Raw genomic sequence first — 20,768 nt, forward strand, 5'->3', positions numbered from 1 at the left:
AATTGCACGGCATAAGCCTTTTAATACTTGAGAAAATAAGTAGAATACTAAGCAGATTTACTCTGTTCAAGGTCCGTAAGATTCCCTTTAGAGATTCCCCCTCCCCATCTTGCTACTTCCCTTTCCACTAATAACTGATCCATCTCTCAATGACAAACATTCAATTTGATATTCAGGTATTTTCATGACCTGGTGCTTTTTCACAGGATTTCATCTCCTTTCACCCATCTTTCCAGAGGCTGGTCCTACAGGTTTGTACACGTTACACAAGGATACCTTGTCACTGTGGGAACAAGCCTGGAAAAGAAATTCTCTTGGTAAATTAAGGGCACGATACGAAGCAGCCTTATAAACATAAGCAGACATTCAAAGCATTCTTTCAGGTAGCACTGCAGGTAATATTTAGTGAAAAGAACAGATGTTCCAAGTATTTGGGGTGGATTTCATTTGGCAGGGTTTTTTCTCACCCAGCAACAACGTTAGTAAGAAATACTCATTAACCATTTAGACAGCCATATTATGAATTGTTTCACGTTCCCTTTATGGATACATTATTTCAGGAAATGTCTTCTGTAATAGAAAAAAGTTCCTCTTTTCCCAGTGAGGCCTATCTAATAGTTTTGCTCTTCATGAATGTATACAGTCTGGGCAAGAGTAATTGTGCATTTGATAATACCCATAACTGTTAAAAATAGCATTCTTTATCTGGTGTGCATCTGCTGCACATCGTTAGAAGTCCTGGTTCAACTAAGTGACCCTATTTTACTTAAATAAGAGATTTTCTCCTTGTTCCCTTTAAGTAGGCAGCTCAGTGTGTGTGATATGGTCAGCATGAGCTTATTACATTGGTGGATTGCATGTTTCTTTAATTTTGCTAAATGACAGCAGCATGTTGCGGGATCATTCTGACACTTCTGTGACTGCATGGTTGTGAATTTGAAAGGAGGTCTGTCTCTGTAATATAGCTGTTTATTTTTGTATTCACATCTACATGCATTCCAAAGTCTCAGTTTACTGTAGCTGTCAGTGTATAGGGTTCATTTCATTTTAAATAGCCATTTTCCTTCCGTGTGACTGATTTTTTTTTTGTAACTGTATTCCTTTTATTGTTACATTTGAGGAAGTACATCATTTTACATTTTATACAGAAAATGATTTAGATTCATTTCTGTAAATGGATATGTTTAAAACCAAGACCAAGCTTTCAGTGCATTGCAGTGCACTTAATTTGCTCTTTTCTGTTAATATAAAGTGAGTTTTGCTTTTCAACTCCACTGTCTGGAACAGAATGTATGTGTGTTGGAGGGGAGTTTACAATCCAGCCAAATAGAGTTGAAATGGCAAGGTTGGCAAGAAAGCGTAACAACATAGTCTTTTATGTCCATCAAGGTGACTTCCATTGTGTGGGTTAGGAAACAGAGACCTAAAAAGCTTTGGGCCAAAGAAACATAATTTTATGTAAGCTCTCCAAAATGGCAAACCAAAACGTGAATCTGTCAAAGTCTTTAACTTCTGAACAAGATAAAAGCCTGCCTTTTTAGGTAATAAAGCACTTCCTTGTATTACATGACCAGTAAGCTGTTGAAAATGGAGTTAAGTCCTAATCTCATTTCATATTGGTCAAAAGTAGATTATAGCTGACCACAACTTTTTTTTTTGTTTCTGCATTTCACAGGAAGGTGATGGCACAAAATCAAAGACTCTGTCCTCCCAGAAGCTCTCCCCAAAGTGGTGTTTCTTGGACTGTAAGTTCTCCCTCTTTAGCATTTTCGCTCAAGTTAAAAGCAATCTTGTTTTAATTAAGCAGCTGCTTATGTAACAAAGAGTGGTATGTGTTCTGTGTATTAAAGGCATACCAGCTTCCCTTGTTCTGCACAACCATGGTGATCACATAGAGGGTTTTTGCAGGCAGGCTTGTGCCAATGTCAGGAGTTGAGTTAATGTGCAGAGGTTTGACACACATGGACATTCGCAAGGCTGATGAGGAACAAGACTGTACTAGAAAGGTGGTCAATACAGAGCATAAAATACTACGAGAACGTGTACTGTAACAAACAGGGTGAAACATGACCCTCAATATGAGAAGTATAATCTGCCCTGTATGGGGTCAAGTGGACATTGTTTCACCATGAATGTGATGTATTGTACTGATAGCTGCAGAGGTTTTTAGTTTTTTGTGTGGATTCTTCCATTTCTGGTCTTTATCTGACTGCCTGTGACTAAGATTCAATTGTGTTCACTGACAGAATATTCCCCCTAATATAGATTACAGTTATTAGGACAGATTCAGAGTTATAACAAAAGTCTTCAAGAAATTTACTGTTAGTGTGGGGAAAACTGCTTATACAGTATGTAACACAATTGCTACTTAACCAGGAAATATCCATGAAAGGCTAACACAAACCAACTGTTATTTAGACCCTTAGCTGTGCTGCCAAACAGCAGTGGGTTTATACTGTATATCTAAGCAATAACAATAATTATATTATTTAATTATACTGTATGTCCGTATTGTCTTTCAAGGAAAGAATCTTTAACAAAGTGCTGTATGTTAAAAACTTTTTGAATGCAAATAGAAAACTTACACAAAATGGGATAATAAACAATTTAACAATAACAATAACCTGCTACATTTTTTAAACCCTAATGGATTTCCCCAGTGGGTTATATAGGTGTTAAATATTAACACAAAATATAAAATCCGAGAATCCAATATCAATCCACCAGCCAGTCACCAGATCACACTATAAAGATGAGAAATGCACAAAGAAAATGAAGTGAGTAAAAAACGTTCTCACTATTATTGTATGTTAAGGTTTCAGTTTATACATTCTTATCCTACTTATAGGCAGAAAAGGGTTAATTTGACAAAGTCATGGATCAAAATATACAGCGTTTTTTTGTATATGATTTTAATTAAACTAAGCCTTACTTTACCAGTTATACATTTTCGTCCTATTTTTTTCCAGTAACAGCACTGCCAGTTGTGTGACTTTAATCTGCTAATCTGGTTAAACAAGTGTAATTAAACCAGTCTCTTTCTGTTTGTTATTGAAAAGTTTGATTTGTGAATTTTACACTGTAAGAAACATTGCAGTAATAGTGTGCATTGCATAGACATTGCCCTCATAAACCTGCAAATAAGTAGTTGTTTCATTTTTTTTGCACACAGGATTTCAACAAAGTCTTTTTTTAGAAAAACTTGAAATCTGTTATGAAGCTGAGATTGCGTGGATGGGAGTGATGGACACTCTTTATCATATGCGATCTCTTTGATCTGTTTATTTTCATGTTCGTTTCCTGTTTGCTTCCTGTAGTTCAGGTTCTGTTCCATCCAAGGTGTCACCAATGCTTGCTCCTGCATGCATAAATTGATTATTTCCAAAGATGCTCATTATAATCCAGGAATCCCCCAACTGCTGTTTGATTATATGCCCTTTTCTGAGCCAAGTCTGAAAGCTCTGCTACACTTCTGTCATAGGTACGGTTTTTAGGTTGGTTTTTTTGTGTTAACGCAACCACCATGCACCATTGATTATCAGACCACCTTGTCTGATAGTTCAGCTTCTGGAGCAGCAACATTTCAAGCCCATGTGACACCGGGCAAGCAAGATGTCTTTCAGCATGAAATGTCAGGCCTGAAGGGATTGCATGAATATTGAAATGAGCGCTGTGCACAGTACGCATGGAATTTCATTAGATAAGATCTGCTTGATCCATCAGATGTTGTCTGTTACTGTATGAAGTGCAATTCTGTTAGTTTGCTTTTTAATTGATAAAGGTTTTTTTGGTTGTGTCTTCAGTTTTAAATGATTTCTCACTGTTTGCAAGGTTTTGACAGGACTTTGTAAAGGATGTGACAGTTTCTCTGACTCTTCTCACCCAGGTTAATTTTGTTTTCTTATTTGCAGATGTAAAATATACCTAACTGCATAGAGGAGATCATTTTTTAATGTCCAACAGTTATATAGTAGGTGCCATTTTAAACTGAAGGATCAATTTTAACTAGAAGAGAGCAGTCCCTCAGGGTAGTTTTAACCAGCTTTTAAGAGTTTGGAGTTTTCAGGAACTCGCTTGTGATTCTTTTAAATTGTTGGTGAGTTAACTTTAAAATCATCTTAAAAGAAGTGAGTTTAACAGACAGAAGTCAGTTTGAGTAGGAATGTCTTTTCAGTTTAGTCCTACCTTTCAGGTTACTTTTTAGGTAAGAGTGGTATCCTCCTCAGTCTTGTTTGAATCTAAAAGAAATGAGAAACCGCAAATGATTCACTACTATAAGATGAATATGGAGAAAATTAGCTCCATTTAGGTTTTTTTTTGAAAAAATATGAGAGATTGTTTTAAACAAATTATTTTGTTATCTCTGTTTTTGGGGCGAATTTATGATAACAAAAGACACATTGTGGTACACACTGACTAGCAGCTCTTACTTTCTTTGCTGTAGTTCTCTCCCACTGGGCAGGGTAGAAATCATTTATCTCAAAAAGATAACTCATCAGCTTGAAGTTAATTAGCAGTAATGTGTGGTTGACTATAAATCTGCATGATGACATCACCCTGCTGACTCCAAAAGACTCCAGAACTTAAATCCTTTCCTAATGGAAAATGATTTCATTCCTGCTATTTATTTAAACAGAATCTAGCCTGACTGGGCAAGTTATAATCCATTACCTTTTGCAAGCACACATCAGCACTGTTTTCATATACTGCACACCCACTCCATGACTTACAGAAAAGCTCTGTTCCACAAATCTTTATATAATCTGAGTTTTATGTAAGTCAGAAGCAACCCTCTCTTAGCAGTTGCATGAACACCTATAATTTAACTTTAATTAGATAAATTACAACATTATGTTTAATTAAAAAAATGGTTTAAAAAATGGAATAATTAAACACTAAATATCACGTGTAGTTAAGAAACATGCAGGGAGAGAAGTGAGACTAGTGTGAAACAGACCTGATGGATGGAGGTGGTGACGGTACTTCAGTTACTCTGTGCTGTTCACCCATGGGAGCAACTTATTGCACAGCTTGCTATGCAATACAAACTTCCCATAACTTGTAAACTTTACATGGCACCTATGGCAGGTGTTTTCACAGTCGAATTTGTCCATCAGGCTTTTTGTAACAGGAGGGAGTGTGTGCAAAACTGTGCATGCTGCACCCCTTCAATCATTGGAAGGTCTCTGAGGCTTTATCTGTTGGCTACCAGCTTCATTTTTTGGCAGGAAGACTTGGATCACAAATGAATCACGAACTTTGGTGTCGGTTCACAGTCGGAACCCACCTCACTCCAGTTTAGTTCCATCGCATATTCCCTGATCCTTCCTTTCTAAGCCATAAATGTCACTCAGTCTTTAGGATCTTACAATCTTACGTTCTGGGAATTTAAATAATCTGCATTTTTTAAGCATGTCCCTTGATTTGTCACCAATATTATAATATTCCATTATATAAAATAATCTAATCTTTTTGGTGGTAATCTTACATTGGTGTTGGACTAGCCAGAATTAATTAATTAATGATATTCTTTACTTACTTGGTCACTCTGTTTCCTTTTCTGAGGCTGCTAATGTTGTCAGAGGTACTTCAAACCAGAGAGGGCAAGTATAAGGAGAAGATACTCAAACTGGGATCAAATAATCAGTGGAGTGCCACAAGCATCTGTCCTAGGTCCACTGCTCTTCCTAATTTTTATCAATGTTCTAGGATACAGTGTATTTAATAAGTCAGTTTTGCAGATGATACCAAATTCGGATGCCTAACACTGTAGAAACAGTAGATTAAATTCTGAAAGCTTTAGATAAAGTAGGTAAGCATGCAGGTAAGAAGAACTATAAAATGGGAAACATTGACACAGAAGGTTATACTCGATGAAACACAAGTGTTTGTGTTGAGAGATTACACTTCTACATATTCTAGACAATATAGGGAAGCAATTAGATAGGAAAACAACTTTAGGATACATCATTAAAAAGCTCAAATTGAAATCAAAGGATGTTAAAATTGTGTTGTGCTAATATGCTGTTTACAGTTTTGGTCCCCACTTCATAGGAATTATGTTGATGTCCTGGAATCAGTCCAGAGAACAGCAACCAGACACACCCTTGGGGCTAAAGCAACTGAACCTTTATAGTCTTGAACGAGGAGGATTATGAGGGGACTTGATTCAAAATCCTTCTGGACACTGACAGTCAAGCCATTGAGCTTCTTCAAAATGAACAGTGAAACACACACCAGAGGACAGAGATGAAAACAGGAGGCACTTATTTACAAGATTATGGTACAAGATACCCTAGTTTCTTTCTAGAAACAGGTTCTTGGATTAATAAGAAACTACGTAACAGACTGGTTAAAATGGACTGAATAGCCTACAGTACCTCTCATTTGCACAGTTTGTTTTTTCTATGCCACAATAAAGAATTGAGGTTCTACTGTCAGATGTGCATCGATGTAGGTTGGATAGTATATTCATAGTTTTCAGATAGGATCAGCCAGATCCGCACAAAGGACAGTAACATTACCTTACTTAATTGAGTAAGGTCTCCCCTGCAGATGCATTTCATAATCAAGGAAATTGTTTTCCCCTCTTATTTAGATGAAAACAAGCTTTTATAAGGAACCGCCCTTGTTCCAGAGTTTTCTTTTTTAAAAACATGACTTTCTTTGATTTATAAAAGCTGAAACATGCCTTGTAGAGGAGCAGTACTAGTAATGGTTTATGAGCAACACTGTCAAGATCCTATTGGGATTTCAGTGAGTTGAACCACATATGCTGCACACGTCTGGGTTGAGGATAATAATCCATAAACATCCATAAGGGCCCCCTGTGCTTGCTTATGATATTGAAACACATCCCAGGACTTTCAGGTTTTCAACACTGCTTGAATTAAATTGAAAAATTTGAAGGGAATTTATTTGCAATTGCTTTTTTTTTATTCGCTAATGGTTTACATGGGATAGACCTGTTTAAAGAATGTTAAGCCGTGTTTAGATTGGGTTTTTCCATTCCTTTCTCAGTAGATCTTGGCTTGCTTTTTTATTGAGATGGCTGTATCCTTCTCTGGCGTATCTTCCCCACTCATTCTTTGGATGCAGAAGAATTCCAAAGGGGGTTTACGAGTATGCAAATGGCCAGATGAGATCCCATCTACTCGCAACAAAATGAGCTGAATGGGCAAAATGTCTGCCTCTTGTTTCCAAAAATTTAAATAGCAGCATCTAGCTTCAACAGGCCATCAGTGTAGACATGGGATTCATCTGCAAGATTGCGTCCATCACTGTGAGATCTTTCAGAATCCCTTTAGCTGTTCTGTGTTCCGTCAATCTGGTTAAAAAATAGCTTTTCCACAGAGAGGTAACTACCTACCACCTACCCAAAAAAGAACTGTGTGCGTAATCAACATACTGTAATCCCAGTCTCCTGGGACTTTTTATTCTAAACAAACCCTGAGATTGATTATTACGTTGCACCATTTTATTTTTATCAGGACAGGAAATAATGATATACAGTATTTTATGTACAGAAGTCTAGCATTTATTTGAGACTCTTGCAAAGGGATGAGTGTAAAGCACAGACTTTTCGGTCTTCCTTCTAAAGGAGCAGCATTTTAGGTCTTAAGTTCTAAAACTGTGCACTAGAGTTGCACAAAATCTGAATGCCTTTGATTTATTTTTTTATAGTAAGTGTGGACCAATGCAGCTCCTAGTATTTACTGCTCATTTCAAAGACTTAATTCAGTTATCATGCTCCTATATTGAAAATGTGTTTGCAGTAAGGACTCCAAAAACATTCTGCCTTTGCTTTTAACAGCGTGTGGGAACTATAAAGATTCCTGACTTTATGTGTGCTTTTTTAAATTGAAATCATAAAATCGTTATGAGTCGCAGGAGATTAGCGTTGTTCAGGGTTTTCAGCTGTTATCATGGGGTTAATATGAGTACTGAGTTTTTATTGTCCCGCACATTTTCAACACTGTCAATTTAAAAATGTGTCACTGTTAATACTGTATATTGAAATTGATTGCAATGACATCAAAAACAATGAAATCCAGAATATTTAATCCGTTTAATTAACTGGCATGTCCTGCACTGTAATGAAACAAATTATTTCTGTACTCTGAGGTTCCATTTCATCTTGGCAGAATAGAACACTGGCTTCCAGTTCAGGGTTTTAGGAATTAATCACTAATGTGTCTGTGCTGGTTTAATGGTGCACGAATGTGGTTCCAGACACGGTCTGCATAAACCTTTGGAGTACAGCAATGACTAATATTAAGTACCACCTGTGTGTCTTTCTAAATCCAAATACCGATTAGCAATTATTCTGCCTCATCATGTCTCATTTGGTGTACAAGGTGTTTTTTCATTAATCCATGTCTTAATAGAACAAGGAGAATGCAGACCTAGTAAACATTGTGATTTAGCTCTAAGTTATTAGCTCTCTTGGATATCCTTAGAATATTAGAACATCGTAATTTCGTTTTTAACTGTGCGAGCGTTGTGAGCTGTTAGCATTATCATTGAAGAGAAAACGGAGAGAATGAGTTTAAATACCTTTGTATAACCTTTAAATAAACGTCATCGGTTACCCTGCCATTTGGATTAATTTAACACATCATTGATGATAAATACTGTGCCACATTTAGTCACTTAATTGCTTTAACTTACAATCCTCCTCTCTTGTTTTTCACCAGCTATAAAGTTAATTGCAGTGGATCTTGGGCTGGATTGAGCCCTTCTTGTTTCACATCTGTTATGGCTAACAATGTCTCCCGGGATCAGACTATATAATGAGATTAGAGCTCTATAACTGCTTGTCCAGTTCTGCCCAAGATGTTTCCACTGCTCAGTCAGTCCTAATCTTGGCTTCTGTTCAGTATAGAACCTCTTCTCTTATGCTAAAACTTGGAATCCAGCTTTTTGTTACAATAAACATAATCAAAACTGTACGGGTGTTGAGTCATCTTGACTCCAGTTTGAATGGAAAATAAATAAATAATTGAGGGGATGAAACGAGCTAAATATTTCTAAACGAATGTCATAGTTCAAATTTTAAAATGGCAGCTGTAAATTTTGGTAATTCAGATGAACAAAATGCCCTTTTATTCTCTTGAGGTAATTTTGAGGTTCTTGGAGTTATATTTAAAACTCGTCAAAGAAATATCTACATTAATGCTAATTAATGTTAAAATTATATTGGAGAAACAAATTTAAAATGAACTTCTAATGTGCACAGATGTCAAAAGCAATGCAGCCCTGCAGAATATTATGGCACACTAATATTGTCAGTTTTTTTTTTACTTTAATAAAAGTAACAAAATACTAAATCCACAGAAATTGATGCTTGTTTTTTTTCTTGTTTTCTTCAGCCACAACAGCGGATCGCTTTTACAGAATAGATCGTGCCCAGGTAAGAAGGCATTTCATTACATCACTATCGAATTGTTTTTTCGAAATGTTGCAACCACAGCAGGCCTTGGAAAAACATACAGTGAGTTTCACGGCTGTGTAAGAGTGTATTGTAACAAAAAGGTCTGTCAAGATATTTTTTCAATAAAAAAACACATCTAGTTTAGCTCATTGGGTAATATTTTAATGTTTTAACTCCTCCCCCAACCCCTAGGAGCATTTGAATTATGTGACTGAGATTTCCCAAGATGAGCTTTTTATCCTGGACCCCGAGCTGGTTGTCACGGAGACTGTGGGCACCTCTCCTGGGATGCCAGACCTTGTGGACTCTTCTGGGGAGTTACCCAGCTCTGGAGCAGGGCACTTTGCCTTCCCATCATCCTCCTCTTCACCACCCACCTCTCCAGTTCCCAGGTAAGTGATGAACAGGGCCCCAGGGGACAGGAGAACAGCAGAAGGGCCAGAAACAAGAGGAGCCCGTTGGGCCAATGGTTTTCATTTGCCGGTTTTCAGCACCTGTTGTGCTGCTGTTCCAGGAACAGGAACCCCAAGTATGAAATCCTCTTGAAACTGAAAATAGAAAGTTTAAGATCTAGAGTAGGCATCTAACCTAACAGTTTTCATGGGAAGCCAGTGCTCCCAGTGAAAACCCTCAACATGGGGATAAGGTACAAAATCCATACAGACAAGTGCCCCAAGCTGCGATTGAACTCTGGGACCCAGAAGCTAGGAGGCCAAAGTGTTCGCCATGCCACTGGGCTACCCTTTGAATTATTGATGCTTAGAGGTTATTGAGCCCGGAGTGTTTGGGAGGGTCAAGTCTTAGCCAAATACCTGTGAATTTTGACTGACTCTTCATCTGGTTGTTTTGGAAATATTGCATGCCTTTTTGTTGCTCTTAAATCTTCCCATAGACTTTTCTTCCAGTTTGATCCAGTCTCTTTTTTCATTCATTTTTTTCATTAATAATTATGGTTCATCTAAAAACAGCTTTTGTATCAATAGTCCTCAGTCAAAATAATTAAAACCTCATGTTTTTAAATCTTCGTTTTGAAAACAATTAAAAATCCTCAAACCTAATTGCATGTTAAGCGAAGTTGGAAGTTAATATGCCATCTCAAGTTTCCCTGGGACACATTATCTGCCTCTGAGTGTTGAACCTGTACTGTATGTCAGAGATTCTGGGGGGGTAACAAAAAGTAATGCAAAGAATTTGATTTCCCCCATGCAGACTTAACCTCTTTTAGCAATTTTAATCACTGGCACTTGACAGTTTAGTCTGGCTGCCTGACCGACTCTTACCAAGCCCAACTTGCATGGACGTGGACAATGGGTTGTCACCATTTCTCAAATAACAAATGGAGTTCCAGGCAAGCAGTACAAAATAAAATCCTGTTTTGTTTGTTACAGAATAAGTGTTGATTATATGCAAGAACAGCTCTAGACCTTTTCTAACAGCCCTGCTCTTAAACCAATATAGCACTACTCCCCAGTTAGCTGTGAATGCTCTACGCTAAAAGGCTGGGCCTCCTGCCAAGGGCAAATTCAACACTACCCAGGTTCCTTGGGGATTATATCACTGCAATAGACTCAAATTAACTCCATTATATATGTATGCTTAAGAGAAGAATTAACTTTAACTACTTTTAAGAATGGGACATCACCATGATAATGGTTCTTAAGCAGCTACTAGGAGTGGAAATCTTTTTTTAAGTATAAGGTACAGAGAAAGACTTGCAGGACAGTGTTGACAGATGGTTTGGTATAATCAGCCTGAGCATCACTAGATCTGAACAGCCCTACTGCACTGCAGGTGTTCACGTACTCAGTAACAAAATAAATACTGCCAAATACTTTTCCACAGTTTGGTTGTGTAAGAAAATAAAGAAGGGATAAAGTCTCCATTCTATTTTTTCTTATTAGTGAAAGATTACTGTGTACCAGGATGTTTTTTTTAAATAGGACTTGGCACTACTAATACACTGAATAAGCAGCAGCTTTTTATTGCTAACCAGCCAATTTGAGAAACCAATGTCAATCAATGTTACTGAAATGGGTACAGAGAACATACAGTATGAGTAAACAAGTGCATAGAGTTCACGCATAGACAGCCAGCATGCTGAGATATGACCTCAGTTTCCCCCACAGTGTGCATCAGCCTCTCTCATGAATGTGTACTCGTCGCTGCCTGTTCTTTTTTTAACATGGTCCCAAAAATATCTTCTCTTTTGATGCTTTTAGGCAGACACCATTATTCACAGGGCACTGTGGTTTTCATGCTGGGACATGCCTCAGCTTTAAAAGGAATTCCTAATAAATGATCCTCACGGCTTACACAAGGATGAAATGGGAGGTCCTATCAGTTATGAAGCTGGGTCTTAGAGTTCTTCCAATCCCTTATATGCACCACCGCACCACACTACTCATCAAATTCACGTTCATTTTTTTCTTTTGAAACCTGCAGAACCTTTAGTTTAATCTATTAGAACAAATAGCAGCCTTGAATTCCAAATGAAACTGTGCATGCCATTTTAAACCTTTCGAATTGTAGAAACGCTTGAGTGCAGTAATAGTTAAGCTGCCAGAAGATTTGCCATGCTTTTTTCTCCCTGTGATTATTAAAAGGTGGAATTAACAATTTCAGACTAGTGTTTACCTCTTCATTGTTAGAGCTATTTTATTAGTCAGACTCACATTTGCGAAACATGACCGAGAATATGCCGGTGTAGGTGCCAAACATTGTGTCTGGAGAAGCAAAAACCCAAGGGATCCTGACATGCTAAGCAAGATGTTTCTCTATGTAAAGACCCGGGGGTTGTCTGTCCCTGATAATATGCAGTACGAAACAAAGCATGGGAATCTGACAAAGCAACATGAATGTATCATAAATGGGACACACTGGTGAAATACTCTGCTAATTTAACGGTTGCAATGTTAAACTCTGTTTTGAGCTTGGAGAAAGCCTGACGATGAGCTGGACCACCTTATCGGAGTGTCGGAAATCTCCAAGATGTCTTTAGTCTTCATGCGGTATTATTTCTCATCATTGGACATTGCGTGGGATAGTTTGCAGAGCAAGGTGGCTAAAATCCATGCTGTGAAGGCTGTTTTTATTCCATGAGACGCAAGTCCTCCCACAACCAAGATCTGGGCACGCACCACGGGTGCCAAACGACGGAGGAGTGATCCTTCAGGTTTCTTCTCCTGTAGCTTTGTCCCTAATGGGAATGTGTCAGGATGGGGGCAGGTAGATTTGAACGCTGCTGTCGAAGCAGGTATGGGAAGCATAGGAGAGCCTCAGAGGCCGATTTGGATCGCCAAAGGAAGTGGTGCTTGAAAATGTAAAACCTCCCAAAACACTGGACCTCAAACCAGTTAATGAAATTACTCCATTTGGTACTTGGAAGGCTTTGTCATTCTTTGCCGTCTTTTAAAGTTTTATCCCCGCCCCCCCCCCCCCTTCATGACTGAAGTTTCCAATTTTCTTTGTTTTCCTTCCTAATATCTCTGCGTTCCTATTCCTCCCCACCCTGCCAGCCCGACCAGCCCGCATTCCGACAGCGAGGCCTTGGCTCGGCGAACCAAGAAGTCTCTCTTCTCCTCTCACTCCGGCTTCCCTTTTCCTGTCAAGAAGAGGTATTGACATCACCTTCCTTTCACTGTGCCTCACCTGCCATCTGTTCTCAGCCCTGCTGCACAACCCTGCCCTCAGTCCCATGCCAGCACCCCTGCCGAATCATCTTCCAACGCATCTCCTGTGACCCCATTGCTTCTCCCAGGAGCATCTTGACTAATTAGGTCAACACAATGAATCCACAGCATCTTTTCACACTAGAAGACCGCTAACCAGCCCCTGTATTTTTAATGAACAATCCTGAAAAAATGTTTTCTCAGTCCGTCATGAGGAACAAGAGTGCAGGGGGTGGTGGAGGAGATTCTTCTGCCAATTTAATCGTATTTGCTCGATTTAATCTCATTGTCGTCGCCTTTATTCAGTTTTTTAGTCTCTCCTAAAGTAAACTCCTTTGAAAGAAGTAGATCTCTTTTTATAAACTGTTGCTCTGAAAAATACAGACTCAAACTGTAAATTAACTCTTGCTAGCTGAGACTTGCCTGAATGAATTCTGCATCATTAGTGGTGACCCAGTAATATATTTTGTTAAATACCTTATTGTGGCTAATCTATGAGAATAAATCTTCACTGATATTCTATAATTTGATTAGCTAAAATTGTTAGTTTCATGATGAAAGTCTTTTAATTTCTCTAAACGATGCTAACACCAATGTGCTAATTAGTCAGAGTGGGATCTAACAATAAAAGCCATTTGAAATGAGGTAAATGGAAATGATAATATTCCTTGGATGGTCACTGGAAGTAATCAAACCCACTTAATATAAAAAAAAATCAGATTTCTGTCTTGTCCTACTAGATCTCTGCTGTGAGAAGACAGTTTTTGCACTATATAGATTTGACCTAGAAGAATGCTTTTTATATTGTTCTGAGGACCAGAGAACAATAGAACTCAAACTTGGCTGATTTAATACATCCTACAGCACATCTGAACATGGTACTCATAAGAAAACTGTGTTTCTTAATTGTTGAAAAACATACATACGGTACCTTGATCCCTGTCTGCTATCCGTTAAGTTCATTGTAAGACTTAATGAAAACAGTTTTTTAATCATATTTGGCATTCTTTTCCACCTCAAAACCCATGTGTGCTGCTGTTTGTTAATGAAGAGAGGGTCAGAGGGGACAGATGGATACACGCATGTATCTAAATGTTATTAAGAGAGTGACTGCTCCTGCCGAACCAGTGATTGCAATCATTATTTTCCACATTTATACTGGAGACCACAGCCAACTGAATTGTAAAGCAGTCTTTGCGGGATTTGATTGGGAGGGGCAGGCCAGGAACTGAAGATGGAAACTTCAGTCTGCTGTTATAAAGGAAGCAATGAAAGGGATTTCCAGGCTATAGAGGAGAGATGGTGATGGCTTTGGTCCCATTGCCTTACTCCAAGATTTGTTTTCTCTAAGACGCATAAAACAAAGTTACTTAACCTTTTTTTCTTGTCTCTGCCCCCAGATGAGATTGTATCTGGCAGAAAACATCCACATATCACTTGCTGTTCCATCTATCAGCTAATTTATTTTTTTGTTCGCATTGCTGCTGCTTCTGGTCTTTTCTTTCCAGAAACCACCTGTGACAGAAAGGTGTACTGTAAAATGCTTAAGACAGTTAAACAGGTAAAGCTGTCAGGAACTGACAGAACCATCAGTTGAACTTTATTCCTCCAACCTTCAGTTTCCATTTTACGTGACAATTTTTTTAAAGTCCCCCCACCCCCACCCCAACAAATACCTCTGTATCCAAGTTGAATACTTTCTTTTCTTCATCAATCTTGAAACCGACCATTTGCATTCCTGCTATAGATGTAAGCTGTGGTTTGCCAATGTGTATTGTCTTTGTAAAATTTCTCGGTTTGAAAACCGCAAGTATGAAGTTCCTGTTGAAGAAAAGACTTGGCCAGCCTCATTGGCTTCATCTGTGGTTATTCTTCTGGACATGCTGAGAGTTCATTGTCCGTGGAAAGACATTCAGTGTTTAAATTCCATCGGATTACATTTACTGTATGTGGTATAACAAGCCACTAGATTGCCAACGTTTTTGAATCTAAGTCTAAGCTTTTGAATTTGTGATCTGTAAATTACAGTACCTTTAAAACAGGGGGTCTCGAGCTGAGAATTCCTGGAGGGCCTGGTGTCTTCTGGTTTTTGCTCCAACCTGAGTAGTCAATTAAGTAATTAAGCTAATTGTTTTATTAAACAGGCTTTTTCTGAAGGTCTGCCACAATTGGCAACTGAAAACATTCATTAAAGCTACTGTTACCAAACACTTCAGAAATTGATTAGGAGTATAAAAAATGGGTGACACTAATTACCAGGTTCAGGTGTGGAGTAAGGTGCTGGCCTCTGTGCTTCTTTATAATTATGCAATTAATTAGTCCAGCTGCTACAGTATACAGTATGTAACTGACATCTTACATATAGTAAAGGAGTACACACCAAACCCTCCAGGAATTGAGACCTCTACTGTACTTAAAGACTACAGTAATCGTTCAGTATTTTTCTTTCTAGCCTTTCACAAACTTCCTGAATACTGTGCACAGCTGTTGTTATTACAGGTTACATAACATAGCTAATGTATGCATTTTCATTCTCTACTGTATGGCTGTTAAGAGCTATTTTTTTTTAATTTTACAGTTCATATACTGTATGTTTTAAACAACTGTGCACATCTACAAAAAACAATTCCTGTAAAGTATTGCCTTTGCTGAAAAAAAGCTTACATTAAAAGAACCACCAAATGAATACATGAATTTAGCTTAGAAATAGAAAGGAAAATAGCACAGGAGCAACTGTTTATTCCACAGCACTCCTGTTTGTTGTCAGGCTGGTATAATACATACTGTATTCTGTATCTAAGTGTCCCATCTGTCCATTTTAATATGGAAGGACACTATGTTGAACTAAAATAAAACCAGCTCATCTTTGGTAATGTGCATCTACTGCTCTCCTTGCATCTTGCGAGAAGCTCATACCAGCTAACCAGCCTCAGGGGCTGTATTAACAACCTTCTCTGCTTTAGTACTCTGTACTGTAAAGCTGCCTAGCAGAAGCAGATTTGTAAACTCCAAAAATATATGCATTTTCCAAACAGTTTAAAATGTATACTATTTAAATACAGTATGTGATTTCTATGCACAATGACATTTTTCTAACAACAGTAGAAGATATTTTTTTAAACAGTCCAATGTTTTTAGAAGCAGGCGTGCCCTATGAAAAGAATGAAAAGTATTTTTTTTTTCAGTTTACTGGAATTTAATGCATTTGTGCTTAAAGAGAAATCTCACAATCCAGGTGTTTTGTTTAACATCAACCTTTTTACTGAAATGAGCAACCTCTCTTTTTTCTGTGCCTCCCCTCCGTTTCTCAGCTGCTTCAGCAGTTTCCAGCACAGAAGGAGACCGTTTTAAAAGAACGAGGTCCTAAAAACCCTTCCTGATTTTCTTTTGGGTTTCATCTCTGCAAAAGAAAACAAATCAGGACTCCAGGTCAAAGCGTTCTTTTGAGACTCATCCTATTTACACCACGTTTGCAAAGTATTGTCGTTTCAAGAGGGTATGAGGCCGGGCCCTTAAAAATGACAGATTTGAGCTATTCCTTCTCCACACTTCCTTTGCTGTGTTTCTGCGTGGCTGGATTTGTCCAGGGTTCTCCCTTTCAGTTCTCGGCCTATTTGAACGGAGGTAGAAGTGGAACAGTGGGGTTTGTGAATAATCCCGCCACAATGCCTGCGTTTGTTATCTGTGGCACCCCGGCAGGCAGCTTTGTTTCCTGCCCCCCTCACGGCCTCGCTCTCCCCCTCCCGCAGGATCCTGGAGCTACAGAAGGCCTCGCAGCGGAAACGTATTTCCAGCGACAGTTCGGTTGCCGAGGCGCTGGCTCATAGCGATTCTCTGAGGTCCACAAAGCCACCCCTCAGCAGGTGAGAGGAATGAAGAATAAGGGAGAGTGTAAATGGAGGGAAATCGTTTTTTTTTTTTAATCACTTAGCAGCAGATTCCCCTCTCCTTAGCCTCCCCCCCACCACCACCCTCCACTTCATAGAGGACTACAGTTCCATTTGCTGCGTTGCCAAGGTAGCAAAAGCTGGGCAGCCAATCACATCGCAGCTTTGACTTCTCAAACTCATCAGAAGAGCTACCCAAATATAGCAAGCACGGTGCTCATCACAGACTGAAAACTGGTAAACAAACCTAGACTGGTAAAAAAAAAACCCGAGGTATTTTAAGTCACTCAAAGCCTGGGGCCAATGTGGGCTTTAATTTTGGTGAGATGGTGACAATTTCAAATGTTAAACTTGTTAGAGGCTAGGTTGGCTTGAGGGACAGAGGGCTTAGTCTCAAATGAGTGTTAAAATGGAGAAACAACAGATTTGAAAATGAACAAACATGCCTTTTTGAAAACATTAAAGTTGTATGACTAAAACGAGGCATCAAAGAACTTGTGTGATATGGGTTTCATGCTGTGAAATTAATAACATGTCAGGTGCCTGTGTTGTGAGCCGATTGTTACTGGAAAAGGTTGGGCTCAGGCTCTTCATAATGGCTAATGTAATCCACTTTTCGCCAGGAAGCGTAGTCTGGAGCATATAATTATATTAATTATAAATTAAGAGTGTCTCGGCGCATGCTGTACAGCACATCATGATGGCTGTGTGACCATATGAGGTTGTTATGTAATGAATTTAAAACCCCTCTCTGAGGCTGCCTTGTGGTTCATCAAGTAAAGGCTCTTGCTTTGAGCACAGGTTGGCGCATACAGTATAGAGTACTGTAGTCCACGGTTCTCCTGGACAGGGTTGCTGTGTCAAGACTGGGCTGTCATCAGCCAAGGAAAATGCCCTTAAGGCCTCATTTTCCATTAGTCTTTCTTGTGGTACAGGAGTTGTGTTAATCTATGCTGCTAGACCGCTGATATCTCATAAAATAGAAAATCAATTACAGATTAAAAAAATATAGATTTTCTTTATTTTATTGAAGATAACATGAGTTTATGATAAGGCAAAACTTTAGAGTGGGTCCTGTGCTCCTATGATTCATACAGTAGATTATTTCCTATCCATGAAGTGGGTGCGTGCCTGGTAATACTGTAGCAGTGTGTGACAAATCACACTGTGATGTGTTTTTAGTTTAAGGTCAGTCTGTGGAAATTTTGAACAAAATGTGAATGTTGAATGTGAGACAACAACTTTAGCACCTACATTGTTAGTAAAACTAAAGTTTAATATGGTGCTGGAACATCTATTTCTATATCAAATGAGTACATAATGGCTAAATTAAAGGTGCATTTTCCACGTTTTGCTTAAATTCCGTTTTACTAATTCTGTTTATACACATTTGTGGGTTTTTTTCCCCAAACCTCATATAATTTCTTCTGGAATTCTACACATGGCAAAACTGACCTTTAATTCTCCACCTTCAACTCCTTCTAAAATCTTCACCTGGTCTTTGACTGCAAAACCTTTTCATTCACTTTTAAATGTACGATCAGCTCCGAGTCTACAATAAGTCAACCCCAATAGGAATTTCTGTCCTCTCAACTTCCCTTTTCAATTCAGCGTGTGCAGAGGCTAATAGGAGTCGTCTCCAGAAGTTTCCATTGTCTCAAAAAATTGAAAACTCTTCTTTAGAAGAATTCAATTAAAACTATTGCGATGGCTTAAAACATGTGCTTTGCGGGTCAATATAATGCTGATAGTATATCCAAAACTAAACTAAGTATTACGAGGCACTTTTATCGAGGCAGCACCAATCACCAATTGGCCCTTTCCCAGTGACCTAGACAAACAGAACGGTGTAATGTTGTGAGCTGTCTGCACCATGCAGAAGGATTCCCTGCCCTCACTTCACCCAACAGCAAGTTCTTGGGAAGAGCCTGGATTAGTTTTCATGTTGTGTGCAAGCATCGCTCTGCTGAGCAGTCCAACTCGCACTGCAAAAGATATAAAAAATCATGTGTGAAACCCCCTTGCAACTGTGTTTTTTGAGCGACGTCAAAGACCCTTGCAGATCATTGTTTCCGTTTCCCTGTACATGACAGAATATTGTAGTTTCACCTCAGCGCTCCTATCAAGATGAACCATGCTGAAGAAAGCACTTAAAGGAACTTCATTTTCTCCAATGCTAAAAGCTCTCATGCGGTCACATTGTACTGTGCTGTATGGATGTATTAGTCATGGAATATACACGTATTGAGTGTACCATGAAATGTGGGCTTATTAGGTAGCTCTTTGTTACTGGGTCAGTTGAAGAAACATGGAAAAACAGAGCTGTTGAGAGCGTTCTGGTCTGTAATATCTTGGTTAAAGTTTACATTCAATTACCAGAATACATAGAGCCCTGGAAATTGAAAATAAAAGCTGAAACCTCTCCACACTGTTTCGTGGTCTCATTGACAATGATATGAAGTTTAAATGTTTTGTTTTTCTGGTCATAAATGCCTTCTGTCAATTGGATTTACAAAAAGTTTGTGGCCTGATGATGTCTCTATAAAGCCTAGCCCGCCTGAGGTTAGTTATTCCTAAACAAATACAGTAAACTCAGTAAAGTTTTACTTTTTTAAACGTTTTCAATAACAGAACCTGTTTCAGAATTTTAGAACTGTTGTGTCATAATTGGTAGATTTTCTCCGTTCTTGACCTTGGTAACTGAATGTTTCTGATTTGTTTATGTTCAAGACATCGTAATTCAAGCCAAATGAGAGATAGGGGTGATCAATTAACGATTTGTTTTCTAAGGCATGACGGTACAAAGAATTCACTTTTATTTCCCTAATGTTTACTTGATTGTTTTTAACTGCTCATTTTGTGGTTAATTTTAAGGGTGGGAGCAAAAATTGTGAGCGTCCATCGTTCTAATACAACTGCGGCGGATTTCAAACCATCTGGCAGGTGAGAGCAAAAAGCTTTTATTCTTCACCTTTTGTTAGCATGTCTTGTTTTTTTACCTTCTGCCACTAAGTTTGAAAAGAAGTAAATGTATTTGTTGTTGTAGCTACAAATTCCCTGCTGTTTTTTCGAGCAAAGGTCAGGGGGCACTGTATATTTTCTGCATCCAGTATTTGCTCTAACAGTTCTGCAACAAAGATGCTGTATTTCAATGCAAACAAAGGATCTTGTTGTCCAGGATAAAGCGCTCAGCTGCACTAATTGCTATCTCTTGGAAAAAAGAGCTGTATAGTTTGTAGTTCATGTCTGACTTCAGTCATAAGAGAAGAAAGATGGCAGGGAGTTTTCCCTTCTGCCTGCTTGTCAGTCACTTGTGGAGGTAGAGCTCTGGGATCTTTCATGCATTAAGGGCATTGTTCATTGTAGCTAGAGTAAAGCTCAAATTAAAGCTGAAATTAATTGTTTTTGAGGTGAAACGTAACCACACAAACAACAACTGCCTTAAAGAACTGAATAGTATTTTTTTTCAGGAACTCAGCAGTATTTACCTCCGAGATGAGAACAGTTGGCATGTGAATCTAAGCAGCTTCAGATTATGTCGTTTGATTTTTCTGTTAAGATGGGCCCCGGACAGTGGGTGATAAGTAGTTAATGGGATCAACCGTTTGGAAGGCAAGGCTTTTTCTACAGCGTGTGGGAACAATGAGCGCATGTTGTTATTGATAAATTGTTTGTAATGGCTTTTGGTGCTATTTTGGACAAGGAGTGGGCATTAATTTAAGCAGTATGTAAACCCAGGTGGTTATAATTCTGAGCACAAAAGTAGTCTCTATGATTTCT

General features: G+C 38.6%; 1 protein-coding gene across 14 annotated transcripts in view; it reads left to right on the plus strand.

The window, feature by feature from the left end:
- dgkza (diacylglycerol kinase, zeta a) overlaps nucleotides 1-20,768 on the plus strand; it is a 174,900-nt gene that overhangs the window by 129,482 nt on the left and 24,650 nt on the right. For 11 of the 14 annotated variants that reach the window (XM_015338596.2, XM_015338600.2, XM_015338597.2 and 8 more), the window contains 7 exons: nucleotides 207-251; nucleotides 1,676-1,745; nucleotides 9,372-9,412; nucleotides 9,626-9,825; nucleotides 12,949-13,047; nucleotides 16,851-16,964; nucleotides 19,863-19,931. In XM_015338596.2, the coding sequence (XP_015194082.1) occupies nucleotides 207-251; nucleotides 1,676-1,745; nucleotides 9,372-9,412; nucleotides 9,626-9,825; nucleotides 12,949-13,047; nucleotides 16,851-16,964; nucleotides 19,863-19,931 (638 nt within the window). The remainder of the gene's footprint in view (nucleotides 1-206; nucleotides 252-1,675; nucleotides 1,746-9,371; nucleotides 9,413-9,625; nucleotides 9,826-12,948; nucleotides 13,048-16,850; nucleotides 16,965-19,862; nucleotides 19,932-20,768) is intronic. The other 3 variants (XM_015338592.2, XM_015338589.2, XM_015338595.2) reach the window with 3 other exon arrangements.

Source organism: Lepisosteus oculatus, chromosome 21 (assembly GCF_040954835.1).
Source record: "Lepisosteus oculatus isolate fLepOcu1 chromosome 21, fLepOcu1.hap2, whole genome shotgun sequence".
Lineage (NCBI taxonomy): Eukaryota > Metazoa > Chordata > Actinopteri > Semionotiformes > Lepisosteidae > Lepisosteus > Lepisosteus oculatus.